Source organism: Podarcis muralis, chromosome 6 (genome assembly GCF_964188315.1).
Source record: "Podarcis muralis chromosome 6, rPodMur119.hap1.1, whole genome shotgun sequence".
Taxonomy (NCBI): domain Eukaryota; kingdom Metazoa; phylum Chordata; class Lepidosauria; order Squamata; family Lacertidae; genus Podarcis; species Podarcis muralis.
In genome coordinates this window covers 85,776,088-85,793,033 of record NC_135660.1, presented here as the reverse complement: position 1 = coordinate 85,793,033, position 16,946 = coordinate 85,776,088, and the positions used below count along the sequence as shown (strand labels likewise).

The following is a 16,946-nucleotide window of genomic DNA, read 5'->3' as shown; positions in this document are numbered from 1 at the left end:
GCGCTCTGCTGTCATCGGTCGCAGCCTGGAAATAAGGCATCACAGCACAGCTTAGGGGCAGCACGTGCGCCGAGTAAAGCTGCGCATTCATGAGTAGCTGGTTTGCCGCCCACGGGCTGCACCTGAAACGTGAAAGTTCCATTCCGCTGTCTTAAAGCGCCTCTGTGCAGAACTGCCAGTAAGCCCAGTGACATTTTGCTCCCTCCTGCAGCCTGGCTTTAGAAGTGCAGCCCGGTGGGCTAGCCGTCAAATCATAGGATTGTGGGGAGTTGGAAAGGGCGATGGCACGTGTGGCCACAGAGAGGGCTCTGAGTGCCCCCTCTGGCACCCAGGCCATAGGTTCGCCACCACTGCTATAGAGGATGTCCTTTTTGTGCTCTGGGGAGAGTCTTTTCGTGAGCCAGCGCTGTGGTGTTGGGAGAGGTTTCGGAACTGCGTTCTGATGCGTTCTGGCTGGGGGGGGGGGAAGCTCTGAATGCGCCTACTTTAAAAACAACTAGCTGCAAATAAACACCAGTTTGAAATCAGAGTGCCTAAAAACTGCATGCACTGCTAAATGCCCAGGAAAACGGAAACGTACTTAAAAGTTAGTATATTTGATGAAAGGTGAACATAAAGGAGAGGGGAATTCCATAGTTGAAGCACCACTACTGCAGAGACCCTCAAAAGATAAGGGCAGAGTTGGACCTCACTAGAGGGAGCAAAAATCAGACTGGTTCATATGGAATGATGCTGTTCTTCAAATACCCCAGCTCTAATGGGTTTAAGCTTTAACAATTAAAACTGCAGATTTGAATTGTGCCCAAAGACAAGTTTGTAGTCTGTAAAATTATTTGAGTATTGCCAGGATAAGATCCATTGTAGTTGCTCCACATCTCAGTCTAGCAGCTGTGTTCTGAACCAGTTGAAGTTTCTTTGAAAACCGAGCACTGTTCCTTAAATTATGAATATTTATGCATTCTAAACAAGGAGCTTCTTTTCATCTTAGAAATATAAATTATTTCATCCAGTAACTATCAGTCTTTGCTTCTGACTTACATAACAAGCAGCATTATGCATTTAATAAAGTACTATACCATGAAATATTTTCTAAAATTAGTAAAAATATAAAATACATAAATTATGCAAAACACATTTATCATGGTAATTCTCTAGCTACAGATTGATATATTTAAGCGTTTTGGTGAACTGGTTTGTATGCATTGTTTTGGAAATAGATGAAGTACTAGTGAGAAATTTTATTTGATATCACACCTTTTGATAATTTTTAAAAGATCTAACTCATGGGAGAGAGTCAGTGTTAAATGTCTTTCTCACACACAGATCCTTCCCACTGCTCAGCGCTTGCTGGATGAGTTGCTCTCTTCTCAGTCCACTGCTATCAATACTGTATGTGGAGCCCCAGGTAACTCTACCAGAAGTCTGTATGTTAATATAAATAATAGCTTTCAAATAGGCAAACTTTGTTTTTGAAATGCTAGGGCATTGTGCTCTGTGATTGGTAAGGGGGAGGGCAGCACAGTCGAAAGAATAAACAGAGAATCCTCTTGACCTGTTGGCTTATGAGTGGTGAGAAATGAAACATTATTTTCTTAGGGTTTCTTTTAATCCACCATGTGGTACCACTGAGAGTACAGTTTTGTTTGAGCTTTCATAAATATATTTGGAATGAAGCTCAGGTGTACTCTTTCACCCACCACTCTGGGTAAATGGGGAAGATAAACCACTTGCAGAAACACATGCAAAAATGTATCTGTTTTTTTCTTAAGATCCCACTGCCGGTCCCTCTGCCTCAGATCAAAGCACCTGGTACTTGGATGAATCTACATTAAGCGACAACATAAAGAAAACCCTTCACAAATTTTGTGGTCCATCTCCTGTTGTCTTCAGGTAAATTCTCTTTTTCCTTCACAACTTGTGGTGGTTCACCAAGCCAAAACACAACCTCATGCCTTCTATCATAGCCTGTCAGGTGCTTGACACCCCCCCTCCCATTTTTGCAGACTGAGTCAGGCAGTGAAAATAGATGGTTTGTCAAGCGTCTGGCCGACAGCCATAAATGGCTAATAGGCTATACTTGAACAAATTAGTTTAAATTGTGCGGGCACACCTTTTGGTTATGATTTCTCTGAAGGTGGTCTGAATCTATATTTTGTGGTTGCTTCTAAGTTATAAATGTCAGTATTTGTATTACTTTTTGCCCTGTGTGTTTAACCAAGAATTTGTCTAGTCAGGACAGCAAACCATCGGCTATTGATGGAACACAATGACAGCTTTTTTCAGAGACCAGTTTCTAGTGCAGTGGTGGGGAACGCTCAGTCTCGGAGCCTAATTAGCCCTGCAAGGTCATTTCTCCCAAACCACACCCATTTGCCCAGTACCCAAAATCATATGTGATTCTAGGGTAAAGGTAGATCTGGAATCAGCTGTGTTATGGGAGTTCCCCACGGATAGTGCACTTTCAAAGGGGCTGCTCACAGTGCCCATCATTTGATCAGCGCCGAGAGGAACTCCTTCAAAAGTGATTTGTCACCTGACTGGCAGCGATTGTGCACCTTCAAATGAGTTGGTGTCAAAGTGGGTTAGGGCTTTGTTTTCCATCAAGATTTGATGCATCATTTCTGGCTGCATATTTGTCTGAACGCTCTTCCATACAATAAAGTTTAGTGCATAGAAAAAGGACAGAACTCTTCTCCTTATAGCAAGCTGTATATCAAGTATCTTCTCCCTATATCTCTATATATTTATTTATATATACACATGTACAGCCCAGCCTTCACAATGCAGTTTCAAGGTGAGTTATGTGCAGCTTAAAAAAACAAACAGGCCACATATTGTATAACAATACTAAGCCATCAAATAGACAATATTGGCAAGCAAAACCAGCAGCAGCACCGTGGAACAAGTGATACTCTGAACTCATCCTCCGCCACCAAACAAACAACAAACAAACAGGCCACAAAAAGCAAACAGGCCACATATTGTATAACAATACTAAGCCATCAAATAGACAATATTGGCAAGCAAAACCAGCAGCAGCACCGTGGAACAAGTGATACTCTGAACTCATCCTCCGCCACCAAAGCCTGTGGGGCAGGCACACCTCATAAGAAGGGGCACAACCTGCGGACCACCACAGAGAAGGTCTTCTCATGAACCTCTTACCCTTGAACTTCACAGGGCTGCAGAATTGCCACCAGATCCTAACACATGGGCAGGTATATATGTGAGGAGGTGCTCCTTTGCTTAGGGCTTTATATGTCAGTGTTGTTGGCATCTGTCTCGGGAGACAGTGGAAGCATTTGCCTTCAGAGGTGAAGTCAAACTGTTGGAGATTTACAGTGCCTGCTGTGGCTTTAGAGATCAAGACAAGAGAGACAAGTTTTGTTGCAGCTGGGGAAGATGAAAGTGTCCAGTTGTGCTGATGCAAGTGTACCATGGCGTTTCTTCTTACTGCGCTCCTCCTCTGGTCACTTCTGCAGATGCACGACCTGACTGATGGTCTTCAGGTGCAGTGGTCATCTGCACGGGACACGCGCAACCAGTGCAACCATAACATTTGCCTGGATAATAGTTCCCATCAGTACCTTAGCCACTGCATTCTGTACATGTCTTCCGCTAAATGGATGGATAGATTGCCCTATACTTCCTTTGGTGCCAGGCGAAAATGTTCCTCTTCAACCAGGCCTTTGGCTGATTAACATCCAAACCCTTTTAAATGTGTATGGGGTAGGGATGGGGATATTGATTTGTTCTTGTTCTCATTATGTATTTTGTGTTTTTTATCTAGTATTTTTATGTTGTGAACTGCCCTTAGATCTATGGAGCATATAAATTTAATAAATAATAATAGTTTGTGTCATGCCATTCAAGTTTCTACTTAAAACTGGTTTGGTGGCTACTTCTACATTGCACTAGGGCTCCATCTTTTTTTGGGGGTGGATGGTGAAGAAGCTGGCTTATCTGCAACTTTGCTCCTAAGTGATCAATCAGTGCTTTGCTTGCCTTTTATTCCGCCCCAGCATTACACTGTAGAAGAGAACCCTCAGGGGGCTTGCAATTTGATCTCCAGTTTTCTTTCCTCCTCCTACATACTGTTACAATGGAGACGGTATCCTCTGAGTACTCTTGGACAAAACCACATCAAGAGAAAGCCTTGAGCCCTTGTTGAAGCTCCCAATTCCAGCACAGGTCCTGGTTGAAGATGGAGATCAGCTCGTGGCACTCCCCAGTGAGTCAGGAAAACAGAACTCCAGCTGAAACAGTTCATCATTCCAGATGCGTACTACTGCTCTGCAAATGGCTTCAAATGTTTGGGGAATTCTCTTCATTTCTATAGGCATTAATGTAATTGCCTCTGGGATACCAAGGACTGAAGTTCACCTGCCCATCTTCATCTTACCATAGGGAGCCTATGGGTAATACAAGGCTTCACAAGATGGATGCTTGCCTTTGCCTCCATTTTAATGACAGTGGCCCCAGGTGAGTTCCTGACATGCATAAACCTCAAAAGATCACATCCCAGTGAATTTTGCATAGCAGATTATTTGCTTTGCTTCATAGGAAACCTCCTTTTCAGTTCTTCACACTGACCTTGCTATAGCTTTCTGTACAAGAACCTTCACCAAGTTACTAGTGGAAAGCACTGCAGACCTTGGACTTTGGGGAGCTGAAGCTCATCCTTATCTTAGCAACATTCTTATCAGTATCTGGATGTAGAAAGAACCAGAGGTATGTGGCATTAGTAATAGCCTCCCTACGGAGTTATCTCTTCCCTTCTTTCATTATGGAGAGCCTGGGTGTAATTATAGAGACTATGCAAGCTGCAGTTTTCCAGAACATTTGTTAGCCCTTCAAGTGATGGGCATACTGGCTCATCTTTCAAGCTACACTAGTAGCTTGAATGGATCTGGTGTCTTGAGGTTGGCCCTTTTCTGACCACTGCAGCTTTATCATGCAGTCACATCAAGGATTCGTTATGACTGTAGGTGGTTATACAATTCCAGTGTCTCCAGTCTTTAAGCCATCCCTGGTTGCTACAGAACTACTGCTTCTTTTGCTGTCAGATCCACATCTAGAAAAGTGATGCTAATGCCAGCTTGATGGTCTGGGCACATGTTGTGATAATGATGTAGCTCATAAAGCCAGCTTCATCATTAATGAGCAAACGGCAATCTTCCTGGCTTGTCTCCACTTTCAGCACAAGCATCAAGGGGCCCATGTCATCATACAGACACAACATGCCAACCGTGTTGTACGTGAACAAACAGAAGTGAATCACATCTCCTGTCTTGTGCAGAGGACTGTGTCTCATTCTGGACCCTTCACCTCAAAGGAAAGGATAATATGCAGGCAGAACTTGGATCCAGAGGAATAGAGCCTTCATGCTCATGTCTTTGACCTCACATTTTACTGCCCTCCTATGGGATCTTCTTGCATTCCCATCACAACACAGAAATCAAACTTCTTTTCGTGAAGCAAAGATTCTTGATGGGATTTTGTCTTTCCCCTACTTGTGAGAGTTCTTGCCAGTATCTGGATGGAATGGGCTGAGATCCTCTTTGCCCCCCTCTCCCCCCCCCCCCCCCCCGTGACTGAGATGCCCTTTCCTATCAGGCTAGTAGCCTGTGTGTCCTGCTCAGTCAGTGGTGGCCTTTGTTATTCAAAACCACTCCTCTTCATTTCTAGGCAGAGAGAAAGGGTAAGTAGACTTGGATTACTCAGCCATATAGAGTTGGACACCCTACTTACAGCGAGGAGGGATTTCACTCTTTGGGTTCTTGGACATTATTTTGTCAGGACAAGGGACTTGGTCTCTTGGCAGCTCCATTCCTGCTGTTCTAGTTTTTCTCCAAGGTTGGCTTAATTTAGGGGTTAAGCCCTTAATCTTTTGGCACAGAATTCCTTGTTTTTGTTTAATATTATGAAGGCTGCTTCCGTGCTTTCACCAACCTTGTGTTCAAACAGCAAATATCGCTCCCTTGTGCAATTGGGGCTCAGTTTTGTTAAGCCCTCGTGTCTGGACTGCTGAATGGTGACAAGTATAGTAAGAAGAACTGAGAATTTGCTTACCTGTGAATTCCTCTTTTGTGTGCTCACCATAGTGATCCAGTGTTTTGGTGCAGTGGACTGAAACCACAATCTTTTGACAAATAAAAGATTGGACTCAGTTTACTCCAATGGTTTCCAAAAGGAGTTCTAGCAAACTCTCTGGAAATGTATCAGGAGTCCTTAAATGAAGAGATAATTATATATATAGTGTCTTACCAGCACTGCAGCTTACCCATCTCTTAACGATCCTTTCCAGCAATGTGTAGCTATGTTGGAGTATTTTGTTCTTCTAGGACATACTGATGGATTTACTGGAGACATAATAGCATTTGTGGTCAGATGACTAAAGTGCAGGATTGACAGATTAATATGTTTCAGTTATCTTTGATGGATAAGACTCTTTGTGTAACGTAGGCAAATTTTTCACCCAAGAAAGCCATTTACAGCCATAATCCAAGTAACTGGGCCTAATACACAACCTTGTCCAGCTTGTTCAGGTTTGCCTTTTACTCATCAGCATCAACACAGCTGTGTCAAACAATATTTTATTTTTAGTTGGATTTTTTTTACTGTGAAATGATGTAACTTGTAATATGGGTGCTGCAAAATTGAGAGTGTTGGACCTGGTAGATATGAGTTCTTGTATAAGCTGTAGATGTGATGACTGGCCTCTAGTGTACATCTCTGTCGTTCATTTGCAAAAATGGGAGTAATAGTGCTAGGTCTCTCATTATTGGGCTGAAGACTGGAGATGATGAAGGCTATAAAATAACTTTTCCACCTTTAGAGTTACAGCAACAGCTATTCTGCTTCTGTGTGTTACCTTGACTTTTCCTCCTAACCTCTATCTTCTCAAATTTCACAGTGATGTGAACTCTATGTACCTTTCGTCCACGGAGCCCCCAGCTGCCGCCGAATGGGCCTGTCTCTTGCGTCCTCTGAGGGGGAGGGAGCCGGAGGGCATCTGGAACTTACTTTCTATTGTTCGGGAGATGTTCAAGAGACGGGACACCAATGCAGCCCCTCTGCTAGAAATTCTAACAGACCAGTGCCTGACCTACGAACAGGTACTATTATATATATTATTTAAGGCATTTATACCATGACTTGTGAAGAATTCTGAGGACAGTCCACAAAAGTGATTTGATTCACAATGCGTTGGGGAGGGGAAAGGCGTGATGACAATGTAGTAAGCCTTGGGGGATATTGAGGTATCAAGACTTCTTGACCCAGCTGTGAACATCCTGCAGAAAAGCAGTGCAGTATTATTTTTAGGGCAGATACTTTTTAGTAAGGCAAAGGTGTACTTCCCTTGATCTCTGCTAAGCGTGGAATTATGTGTCTTGACATGTCTGCATCCTCTCTCTACAGATAACCGGCTGGTGGTACAGTGTAAGGACATCTGCATCCCATAGCAGTGCAAGTGGGCACACTGGCCGTAGCAACGGCCAGTCAGAAGTGGCTGCTCATGCTTGTGCAAGCATGTGCGATGAGATGGTGGTTCTCTGGAGGCTTGCTGTCTTGGATCCGACCATCAGCCCTCATCGGTAGGTAGTGGGATCAGACCTTAATGAAGCTGTAAAATGTGCCATCTTGACAACTAGCCCATTAATGGATCTATATCTTCTGCGTTTGAAATATTTAGGTTTGAAGTAGTTACAGATCCAAAACATGCAGAGGGTGGAGGGAAGATTGCCATCAAAACTCCCATACTGCGTTCCCATTGTATCCTGAGCTTCTTTGGCCTTGTACAGCTTCATAACCCTCTATACTTCTGATACATAGTGATGGTGGATGGTGTTTGCTTATCATACTGTTGGGTTTTGCTACCAAGAAAAGAAGATTATATAAAAGCATGAAAGAGGGATCAATTTGTGGTACTTGTTAAAAGCTTGCTTGGAGACCTCTGACTACCATATTAGCAGAGGATGGATGCAGACACTGTTTACAACCCTCAGAGTTACTTCAGTGGGAATGAGAGCACATGCGTTGCCAGCATTTTTTTAATTAAAATATCTGACGTAGCAGGGGTGGGAAAGGCCCCTGTCTGAATCTTTGGAGAGTTATTTTGAGGCAGAGTAAACACTATTAAGCAAGGTTGTCAAATGGTCTGTCTATGCATAAGACAGCTTTATATGTTCTTGGTCATCTGAGGCTTAATGCTGTCTGATATAAATGCAGTCAAGAGTATTAAGAAATCTGAATTGGCTGTGTAACTCCTCATCACAGCACAGTGATAAAAGTAACAAAGGAAAGTTTGTAAGGAGGATCTGAATTTAGTACAGTGGTACCTCTGGTTACGAACTTAATTCGTTCTGGAGGTCTGTTCTTAAGCCGAAACTGTTCTTAATTTTGCTAATGGGGCCTCCCGCTGCTGGCGCGCGACTTCCGCTCGCATCCTGGGGCAAAGTTCGCAACTAGGGGCATCCACTTCCTGGTTAGCAGAGCTCGTTACCCGAAGCATTCATAAGGAGGACGGTACGTAAACCGAGGTTCCACTGTATCTCCGATGGAGAGCAAATAATAAATCTGGAAATCTTGCTTTGTAGCTCCTCTGTGCCACTTACATGTTCCTTCTCCCCTGTGATGCTAGGCGGAGAGATTTGTGCACACAGCTGAGGCAGTGGCAATTGAAGGTAATAGACAACGTCAAAAGGGGACAGCACAAAAAATCCCTCGAGAAACTGTTCCAGGGGTTCAAGCCAGCTGTGGAAGCTTGCTACTTCAACTGGGAGGAGGCCTATCCAATTCCAGGCATCACGTACAGCAATGCTGACAAGAAGAACTCATTTTGTTGGGTAAAGGCCATCCAGCAACGAAACTGCCGACCGCAGTGTGGAGAAACCATCTGTGAAGCGGGGAGAGCTCATGGTCTGGATGTTTCGGGGACGTGCTTGCAACTAGGGGATCGGTCACGCCCTGCCTCTCAGGAGCCCGCTGTGCGCCCCAAAGAACTCATTGGGAAGCGGAAAGTTGTGTCTGAAGGTCCCCAGCGGGTTCTGAGAAGACTTTCAGCCGAAGGCGACAAAGCTGCATACAAGACGGCTGTGAACAAGGGCGGCAAGCTTCCAGTGGGAAAGACCTTGGCCAGCAAACATAGCGGGAAGCGCCGCATGAGCAGCGAGGACAGCTCTCTGGAACCGGACTTGGCCGAGTTGGCTTTAGATGACAGCAGTTTGGCCCTTGGCGCCGAGGCTAGCAACACGTTCAGCTTCACAGACAGCCCGTTGAGCAGAAGTTACAGGGATACCTTTGAGGATGATGGTGGGGTGTATTTCTCAGAGGCAACTGAGCCCACCCTCAGGAGTAGTCCATCCAGCAAGAAGAACCCAAAGGACCCAGTGGGGGAAGTGGGTAGTGGAGATGATGACATTCCTTGCCCTGATGAAAGTACTGGTGGGGTGAGTTTGAAGCCCAAGGAAGTGGGGGAGAATGGTGCTGCTGGAGGAGGAGGAGAAGAGGAGGAAGACGACTACCAGGTGTACTATCTGAATCCCCAGGAGGTTGCTAAGGAAGAGGATGACAAGGCTGAGGGAGGGGTAGAAGAAGAACAAGACATATTTGCTGGGATAAAGCCCTTGGAGCAGGAAAACCGCATGGAGGTAAGGGGAGCATGTGTGTAAAATCACCTACAAAAATCTGTCTGTCTAGGCTCCTGCAAATGTATACAAGTTCAGGGAAGTGCCAAAGCTCACCTCCTGCTTACAGCCAAGGGATAAGATCTATAAAGCCAAGAGGAAATGTTGTACAATTTACGATTTGTGTGTTGATTATGGATTGTTTCTTCTGTCCCTCCAAATAATTGATTGTAATGGTATGCCTTGGAAAAGAACAGGATATGTTTCAGTCATGTTTCACATTTTAATGACGTGTAGCATTTATGTAGCATTTTTTTAGCAACTTTTCATATGTTGCTGTTTGCAAACAGCTCTGTAAGGTAGGTTAATGTTATAGGGAAGGCCCCCCCTGCCTCCTGTCGAGCTGTAGGGCACACACTTTGTATGCAGAAAGAAGGTCCTTGTTCCAGTCCCTAGCATCTTCCTTTAAAGGTGTATCATAGGTAGCAGGGCTAGGAAATACTTATGCCTGATACCGTAGAACTGCTGCAAGGCAGGTTCGGTGGACAGTGCTGCGCTATGAAGTCCAGTGGTCTTCTAAATCAGCAGCATACGTTGTTGTCATAGTTGCAAATGTGAGGCTAGAGTAGTGACATGGTTGCAGCCACTTAATGAGGTAGTTGCTGAGGTGGTATTTAACACAGAAACTTTCTGGCTCATTGTCTTGGCCAGTATGCTACAACAACCCTCTATGCCTGTGACAGTACCTATACCTGAGGTCTTTGGTACTTGGTTATTTATAATAAGAATGCAACTCAGTGATGGAAATAAAAAATAATATCTCCTAGGCTGAGTCTTGGGCCCTAAATTGTATTCTGAAAAGTCATCCCCAAGGCAGTTTGTTGAGTTTTTACCCATAAATCTAAACTCTGTATTGATGATCTGAAAAAGCAAGGACTGGATCTGTTCTGTTTGCAACCCTTCATTTACAGATCCTGTTTGCTTGTGCGGAGGCTCTCTATGCACATGGTTACAGCAATGAAGCCTGTCGCCTCACAGTTGAGCTTGCCAAGGACTTGTTGGCCAACCCTCCTGATCTCAAAGTGGAACAGCCCCCAACCAAGGTACAGAGCTGCTATGGGGACTGTTTGAATGGAAGGGGGAAGTGTAGTATAATAGCAGGACAGAAATGATTTCTCTTTCAGAGCTATGCTTTGCAGTGGACAAATACTGTATGTAATATTGCCCAGAGTCCAAGGCAATTTTCTTTGACCTCTTTGCTCAGCTGTTTAAAAAAAAAAATCTGTAAAAGTAACTCAGTTCATATAAACTGACATAGTTTGCCTAAGGTACACTCTTACTGAATTTTTCTTTGATGATAGAGATTTCATTATCTGCATAATGACTAGAACCATGTTAATTAAAGAGTGTAGGGGACACGGGTGGTGCTGTGGGTTAAACCACAGAGCCTAGGACTTGCTGATCAGAAGGTTGGCGGTTCGAATCCCCACAACGGGGTGAGCTCCCGTTGCTCGGTCCCTGCTCCTGCCAACTAGCAGTTCTAAAGTACGTCAAAGTGCAAGTAGATAAATAGGTACCGCTCCGGCGGGAAGGTAAACGGCATTTCCGTGTGCTGCTCTGGTTCGCCAGAAGTGACTTAGTCATGCTGGCCACATGACCCGGAAGCTGCACGCCGGCTCCCTCAGCCAATAAAGCGAGATGAGCGTCCCAACCCCAGAGTCGGCCACGACTGGACCTAATGGTCAGGGGTCCCTTTACCTTTACCTTTACCTTTAATTAAAGAGTGTGTTGAATTCTCAGGATCCTGAATTCTGTAACCAGTCCCATTTGTATTTAATCACAAGATATACCAAGTAGTCATAATTTTAATGCTTCACACAGTGGAATTGTTGTTCTATGCAGATGAACTCTTGCAGAAAAGCTGAATGAATTCATCAGCCGCATCAGTTTTGATTGTGGGAACTATTGGATGCATACTCATGCCTCAGCTGCTTTTTTAATGGAGATGCCCTGTGAAATTGAGGAGACCAGATAAATTTCTAGTGCCATCTGACAAATTACCAATTAGCAAGTCACTAGGTTGGGTTCTTAACCGTGAAATTACTAATCTCCTAATTAAAAATATGCAACTTTTCATTAAAATCAGCCTTCTTAATTTGGTTTGAAAAGTTCAACAGCACAGTGTAGTGCAGATCTTTTTATTAATTGAGTCACAAAATTACAGGTCTGTTAACCCCCACCCCCCAGTTTATTCAGGAAAAGGCTATTAAAAAGCTGTACAGTGGTACCTTGGTTTAAGAAAAGCTTAGTTTATGAACAACTTTGTTTAAGAATGCTGCAAATCTGGAAGTAGGTGTTTTGGTTTGTAAACTTTGCCTTGGAATAAGTACATGTTTCGCTTCCTGTTGAGTGTGTTCCATTTGTAAATTGAGTCCCCTGCTGCTAGGGGAAAGCATGCCTTGGTTGAAGAACACTTTGGTTTAAGAACAGATTTCTGGAACGGATTAAGTTTGTAAACCAAGGTACCACTGTATAAGCAAACAATCTAGCTGAGGCGGAATTAGTAGGGCTTCTGCAAAGCAACTAGATAGTACTAGATGACCATTTATGCTGTATAAGGTATGGTACAATGTGAGCTACAACAAAATTAAAATGGTAGCACTAGAAAATGTAACGGATAGCACCCTTCACTCCATTGGAATGCAGAACTTTCTTGGGCTATATCACCACCAGATTCTTCCATGAAGCTTCTGGGTTAGCATTTAAGTCATGATGCTTAACTTTCCACATAAACTCAGGTGGGACTTAAAGTGAAACTAACTTAGTCTGTCAGTTTCCCTATGTTTAAACTGTTTATCCCACAGGGAAAGAAAAACAAGGTATCCACCAGCAAACAGACATGGATGGCAACAAATACCTTATCCAAAGCTGCTTTCCTGCTGACCGTGCTGAGTGAACGGCAGGAATACCACAATCTAGCCTTCCAGATTGGCATGTTTGCTCTGGAGCTGCAGAGGCCGCCAGCCTCTACCAAGGCTTTGGAGGTAAGTGTGTGCTTAGATGGACTTTGATGTGATGTTACAGAAAACCAAGGTCAGGGAGTTTCCTGGTAGCCCGTGGGTAAGAGGCAGCCTTTAACTGTTAGCCACTGTTGCTTGATCTGAGAAAATGGAGGCTCAGTCATGTTTTTTGTGCATCATTTAAAGCACTTTTGTGTTACTTTTTTTATCCAATGTCTCTGTAGAGAGGCCCTGTGGATTTGTTTTATTCCTGGCTTTTGTGTCACACACAGGTAAAGCTGGCATATCAGGAGTCTGAAATTGTGGCCTTGTTGAAGAAAATTCCACTTGGCTCTAATGAGATGAACACTATTCGGGGAAGAGCTGAAGAGCTGAGGGAAGGAACCCTGTGTGATTACCGCCCTGTCTTGCCTCTTATGCTGGCCAGCTTCATATTTGATGTCTTATGCACGCCAGGTAAAGCCCTTCAGATTTGTCTAAAGAAGAGGAATCTGTACATGCCAAATCTTTGGGAAAGGGTGTATGATGACTTGCTTCTCTTCCTAAATCTTGAGGACAGACTTCTACAGAACAAACTCCATAGTCCCATGCCTTTATAGAAGCCACTTAGCCCTTGTATGTGTGAGATCATCCTGCACATAATGAATGTGGATCTCCAGTACTGCCCAAACTCTCATGCATGAGAGCTCTGGAAGCACTTAACTCAGTTGTATGGGCTGGACCTTTTAGAACAGACACATATAAATGGAACCTTCAGTTGGGCTGTAGAGCTTACCTGAGCTGAGCTCTTGATTAATCTCATGGACTACATAGCTGTCCTGCCCCATCCAATGTCCGGAAGCTTCCTTGAACCCTGCAGTTACATAGCAAGTTCAGGGACTATGTCCATATTCTGAAAACATACGGCCAGTTTCAGTCAGTACTGAACTTCTGCTGCAGGTTTTGCCCAGGTAAACCACCGGATCCAAGAACAAATTCCGTAGTTTTCAGGATGGAATTTTAAGGACATAAACACTTCCTTGTGGTAACTGCAGTCCTGTTTCCAGCTTTACTATACTAGCAGCCTTGCCAAATTAATTCATTCTACTTTGTAACTCCCCCCCCCACCTTTTCCTTTCTAGTCTTCACAAATATCAAACCTGTGATTAGGTGTAGGTGAACTCCTTCATTGTCTCCCAAGACAAATAGATGCCAGCAGATTAGGTGTCTGATGCTTTTGCGGCCTTTTAAGAATACTTGGTTGTGTTAATTTAATAAACAGATTTATTTTATAGAATAGAATTGAGCAAAATCCCAAGATCTAGGTCTTGATAGAGGTTAGTTTACATTAGAAAGCAATGCTTTAGACTATTATCTTCATAAGTCTGTGAAATTTTTACCAGTCTAGGCAATCCTTGCATGATAGAGCTGGCTATTGATTAGCCATCTTTCTTTTCCCCAGTGGTTTCTCCTACAGGATCCAGACCTCCAAGCCGTAATTGGAATAATGAAATGCCTGGAGATGAGGAGCTAGGTTTTGAGGCAGCTGTCGCTGCTCTTGGTGAGTGCTTAGCTTCTCTTTCTTATGCCAGGCCTCATCTCTCACTGATGAAGAGATGTAGCTTTGGTCATCCTGCCAAGTCACCTAGAACTTAATTTTTCTTCTTAGCTTAATATGTAATGGTAATAAGGAGAAGCCTGATGCCTCACAGGGAACAGATGTTGCTATGGGGAAGCATAATTGATGGTTTATTACTTAACTTAAATAAATGGAGAGATTATATAAAACAAGCAGGATAAATGTTTGAATTCTGTACTCTCCCTTCCAGGCATGAAGACGACAGTGAGTGAAGCAGAGCACCCTCTGTTGTGTGAAGGCACCCGAAGGGAGAAGGGAGATCTTGCTCTAGCCCTGATGATCACTTACAAGGATGACCAATCTAAGCTAAAAAAAGTACGTCCCATTTGGAGATACTCAGACCTTAGGCTGTTTAATGGTATCTGAGCATAGTGCATTTTTTTCATCATACATTGTAGTAGTTTCTCTCTCTGCATAAATTTTATTTATGCATTTTACATATCTTAATACATCAGTTATACAATTGCCTTTGTTTATCTTACTCTTTGACTTCCGTGGGGTCTTATTTGGTCCTTTTTAAGCTTCATCTTCTTTATTACCACCCTTCTTCTACTTATTTTAACTGCTGCTCATATATCTAACCCCACTTGGAAGCTTATCTGATTGTTATATTTCTTTAAATACTTGCCAAAGTATTCCCACTTTTCTTTTATATTCGACTCACCTTGATTTCTTACCTTGGCATTGCTGTCTCCACGTATTCTATTAGCTTATTCTGCCAGTCTATTTTTGGGGGACTATTTTTGTCCTTCCACCTTTGGGCATACATTATTTTGGCCACTGTTATTGCGTAGAGGAAAAGACTATGTACTTTCTTGGGTATTTCCCCCTTTACTATACTCAATAAGAACATCTCTGGTTTCTTGGGAAATGAGACCCTTAACATCTTTTTTAATTCTGAGTATATCATCTCCCGGGACGCGGGTGGTGCTGTGGGTAAAAGCCTCAGCGCCTAGGGCTTGCTGATCGAAAGGTCGGCGGTTCGAATCCCCGCAGCGGGGTGCACTCCCGTTGTTCAGTCCCAGCGCCTGCCAACCTAGCAGTTCGAAAGCACTCCCGGGTGCAAGTAGATAAATAGGGACCGCTTACTAGCGGGAAGGTAAACGGCGTTTCCGTGTGCGGCTCTGGCTCGCCAGAGCAGCGATGTCACGCTGGCCACATGACCCGGAAGTGTCTCCGGACAGCGCTGGCCCCCGGCCTCTTGAGTGAGATGGGCGCACAACCCTAGAGTCTGTCAAGACTGGCCCATACGGGCAGGGGTACCTTTACCTTTACCTTTTATATCATCTCCCAATACTTTTTGGCTTTCGTGCAACCCCACCACATGTGTATAAATGGCCTTTCAATCTCTTCACATTTCCAACATAAATTGGTTCCCTTTTAATACATTTTTACAAGTTTACTAGGGGTGAGGTACCATCTATATATCATCTTTTGTAGGTTCTCTTTTAAGAGTATAGCATGCTGAGAAGTTTATTGTTATTTTCCACAATTTCTCCCAAGGGGCCATATCTATGCTGGGTCCTGTGTCAATCGTAGTTGTTTCTCAATGGCACCTGAAGATAGTGGATCAAACTGATTTCCTAAAAGGATTTTAGATGTTTATTCCTGATTTTTAGATGTTTATTCCTGGTAGTGGGTATGAATGTGTTTGCAAAATTCATAAACAAAAGAGGTTGGGCTATTCAGCAGTATGGCAAACCGCTTCCGTCTTCTTCCTGCCAAAAGGATCTTTCTTCTTGCTTCTTTCTGCTTCTCTCGATTGTAATAAACTTAATTCCCCCCTCTGCAGTCTTCGAAGAACTCCCCTGTTCATATCTAATTCCCCATTCCCACTCTCCTGACATTTCCTTTGTTTAGATGCTAACTTTCATGTTGTTCCACTCTCTGTTTAAAGATCTTGGATAAGCTGTTGGACAGGGAGAGCCAAACACACAAGCCTCAGACTCTAAGTTCATTCTACTCGTCCAGCAAGCCCACAGTAGCCAATCAGAAATCTCCTTCCAAACATGCTACCCAATCAGCTGCGCCCATTCAGCACCTCCCAGGAACACCCGTCACGCAACAAGCAGGGGTAACCACTGCTGTCCAGAGCAACACTTCGGAACCCTTTTTGGAAAAGAGCTCCCAAGGTATGACTTGCTGTTCCACAGGATCACAGCTGTCTTCTAATTACCAGTGGAAGGAGAAATGAAAGAAATGAGTTGCTGTCAGATTTTTTTTTCATTTGCCTGTATATTTGTTTTAGTCACATAGGTTGTCAAGTTCTTCTGCTACTATGCAAGTGTGATGCAGAATAAAAAATGAATGACATCTTCCTTGCCTTCACGGAATCCGATTCTAATTGCAGTGTGCGCTCACAATTTCTGTTTTTCCTTTCCATGTGGGAAAGAGAGGGCAACAGTACTGAAGCCTGTGACTATCCACTACTGTCTCCTGTCTGCCAAAGTTACACCTGCCTATGAATTCCTCCTCTCCCTGTTGCTGCTGTTTTAACTTGCCACTTCTTGTGTTTTCCCAGATAACCCTCAGAGATCTCCTTGTGACCCACCAATGGAACCCAGTGTCTTAAAGCAAGAAGGGAAAGTTCCTAGCCGACTAGCCCTTGGAAATAGAGGTGGCTACAATGGGAGGTGCTGGGGTTCCCCAGTTAGACAAAAAAAGAAGCACACAGGTAAC

The 16,946-nt window shown here is 43.8% G+C and overlaps 1 protein-coding gene across 7 annotated transcripts in view; it reads left to right on the top strand.

The window, feature by feature from the left end:
• ZSWIM8 (zinc finger SWIM-type containing 8) overlaps positions 1-16,946 on the top strand; it is a 59,053-nt gene that overhangs the window by 22,430 nt on the left and 19,677 nt on the right. For all 7 annotated transcript variants that reach the window (XR_003706675.2, XR_003706674.2, XM_028729040.2 and 4 more), the window contains exons 6-17: positions 1,324-1,405; positions 1,770-1,890; positions 6,917-7,118; positions 7,423-7,598; positions 8,645-9,653; positions 10,601-10,732; positions 12,494-12,673; positions 12,922-13,105; positions 14,091-14,189; positions 14,458-14,582; positions 16,165-16,399; positions 16,789-16,941. Coding sequence is in view for 5 of the 7 variants with exons in the window: in XM_028729040.2 (XP_028584873.2) it covers positions 1,324-1,405; positions 1,770-1,890; positions 6,917-7,118; positions 7,423-7,598; positions 8,645-9,653; positions 10,601-10,732; positions 12,494-12,673; positions 12,922-13,105; positions 14,091-14,189; positions 14,458-14,582; positions 16,165-16,399; positions 16,789-16,941 (2,698 nt within the window). In the remaining 2 variants the exon portion in view is untranslated. The remainder of the gene's footprint in view (positions 1-1,323; positions 1,406-1,769; positions 1,891-6,916; positions 7,119-7,422; positions 7,599-8,644; positions 9,654-10,600; positions 10,733-12,493; positions 12,674-12,921; positions 13,106-14,090; positions 14,190-14,457; positions 14,583-16,164; positions 16,400-16,788; positions 16,942-16,946) is intronic.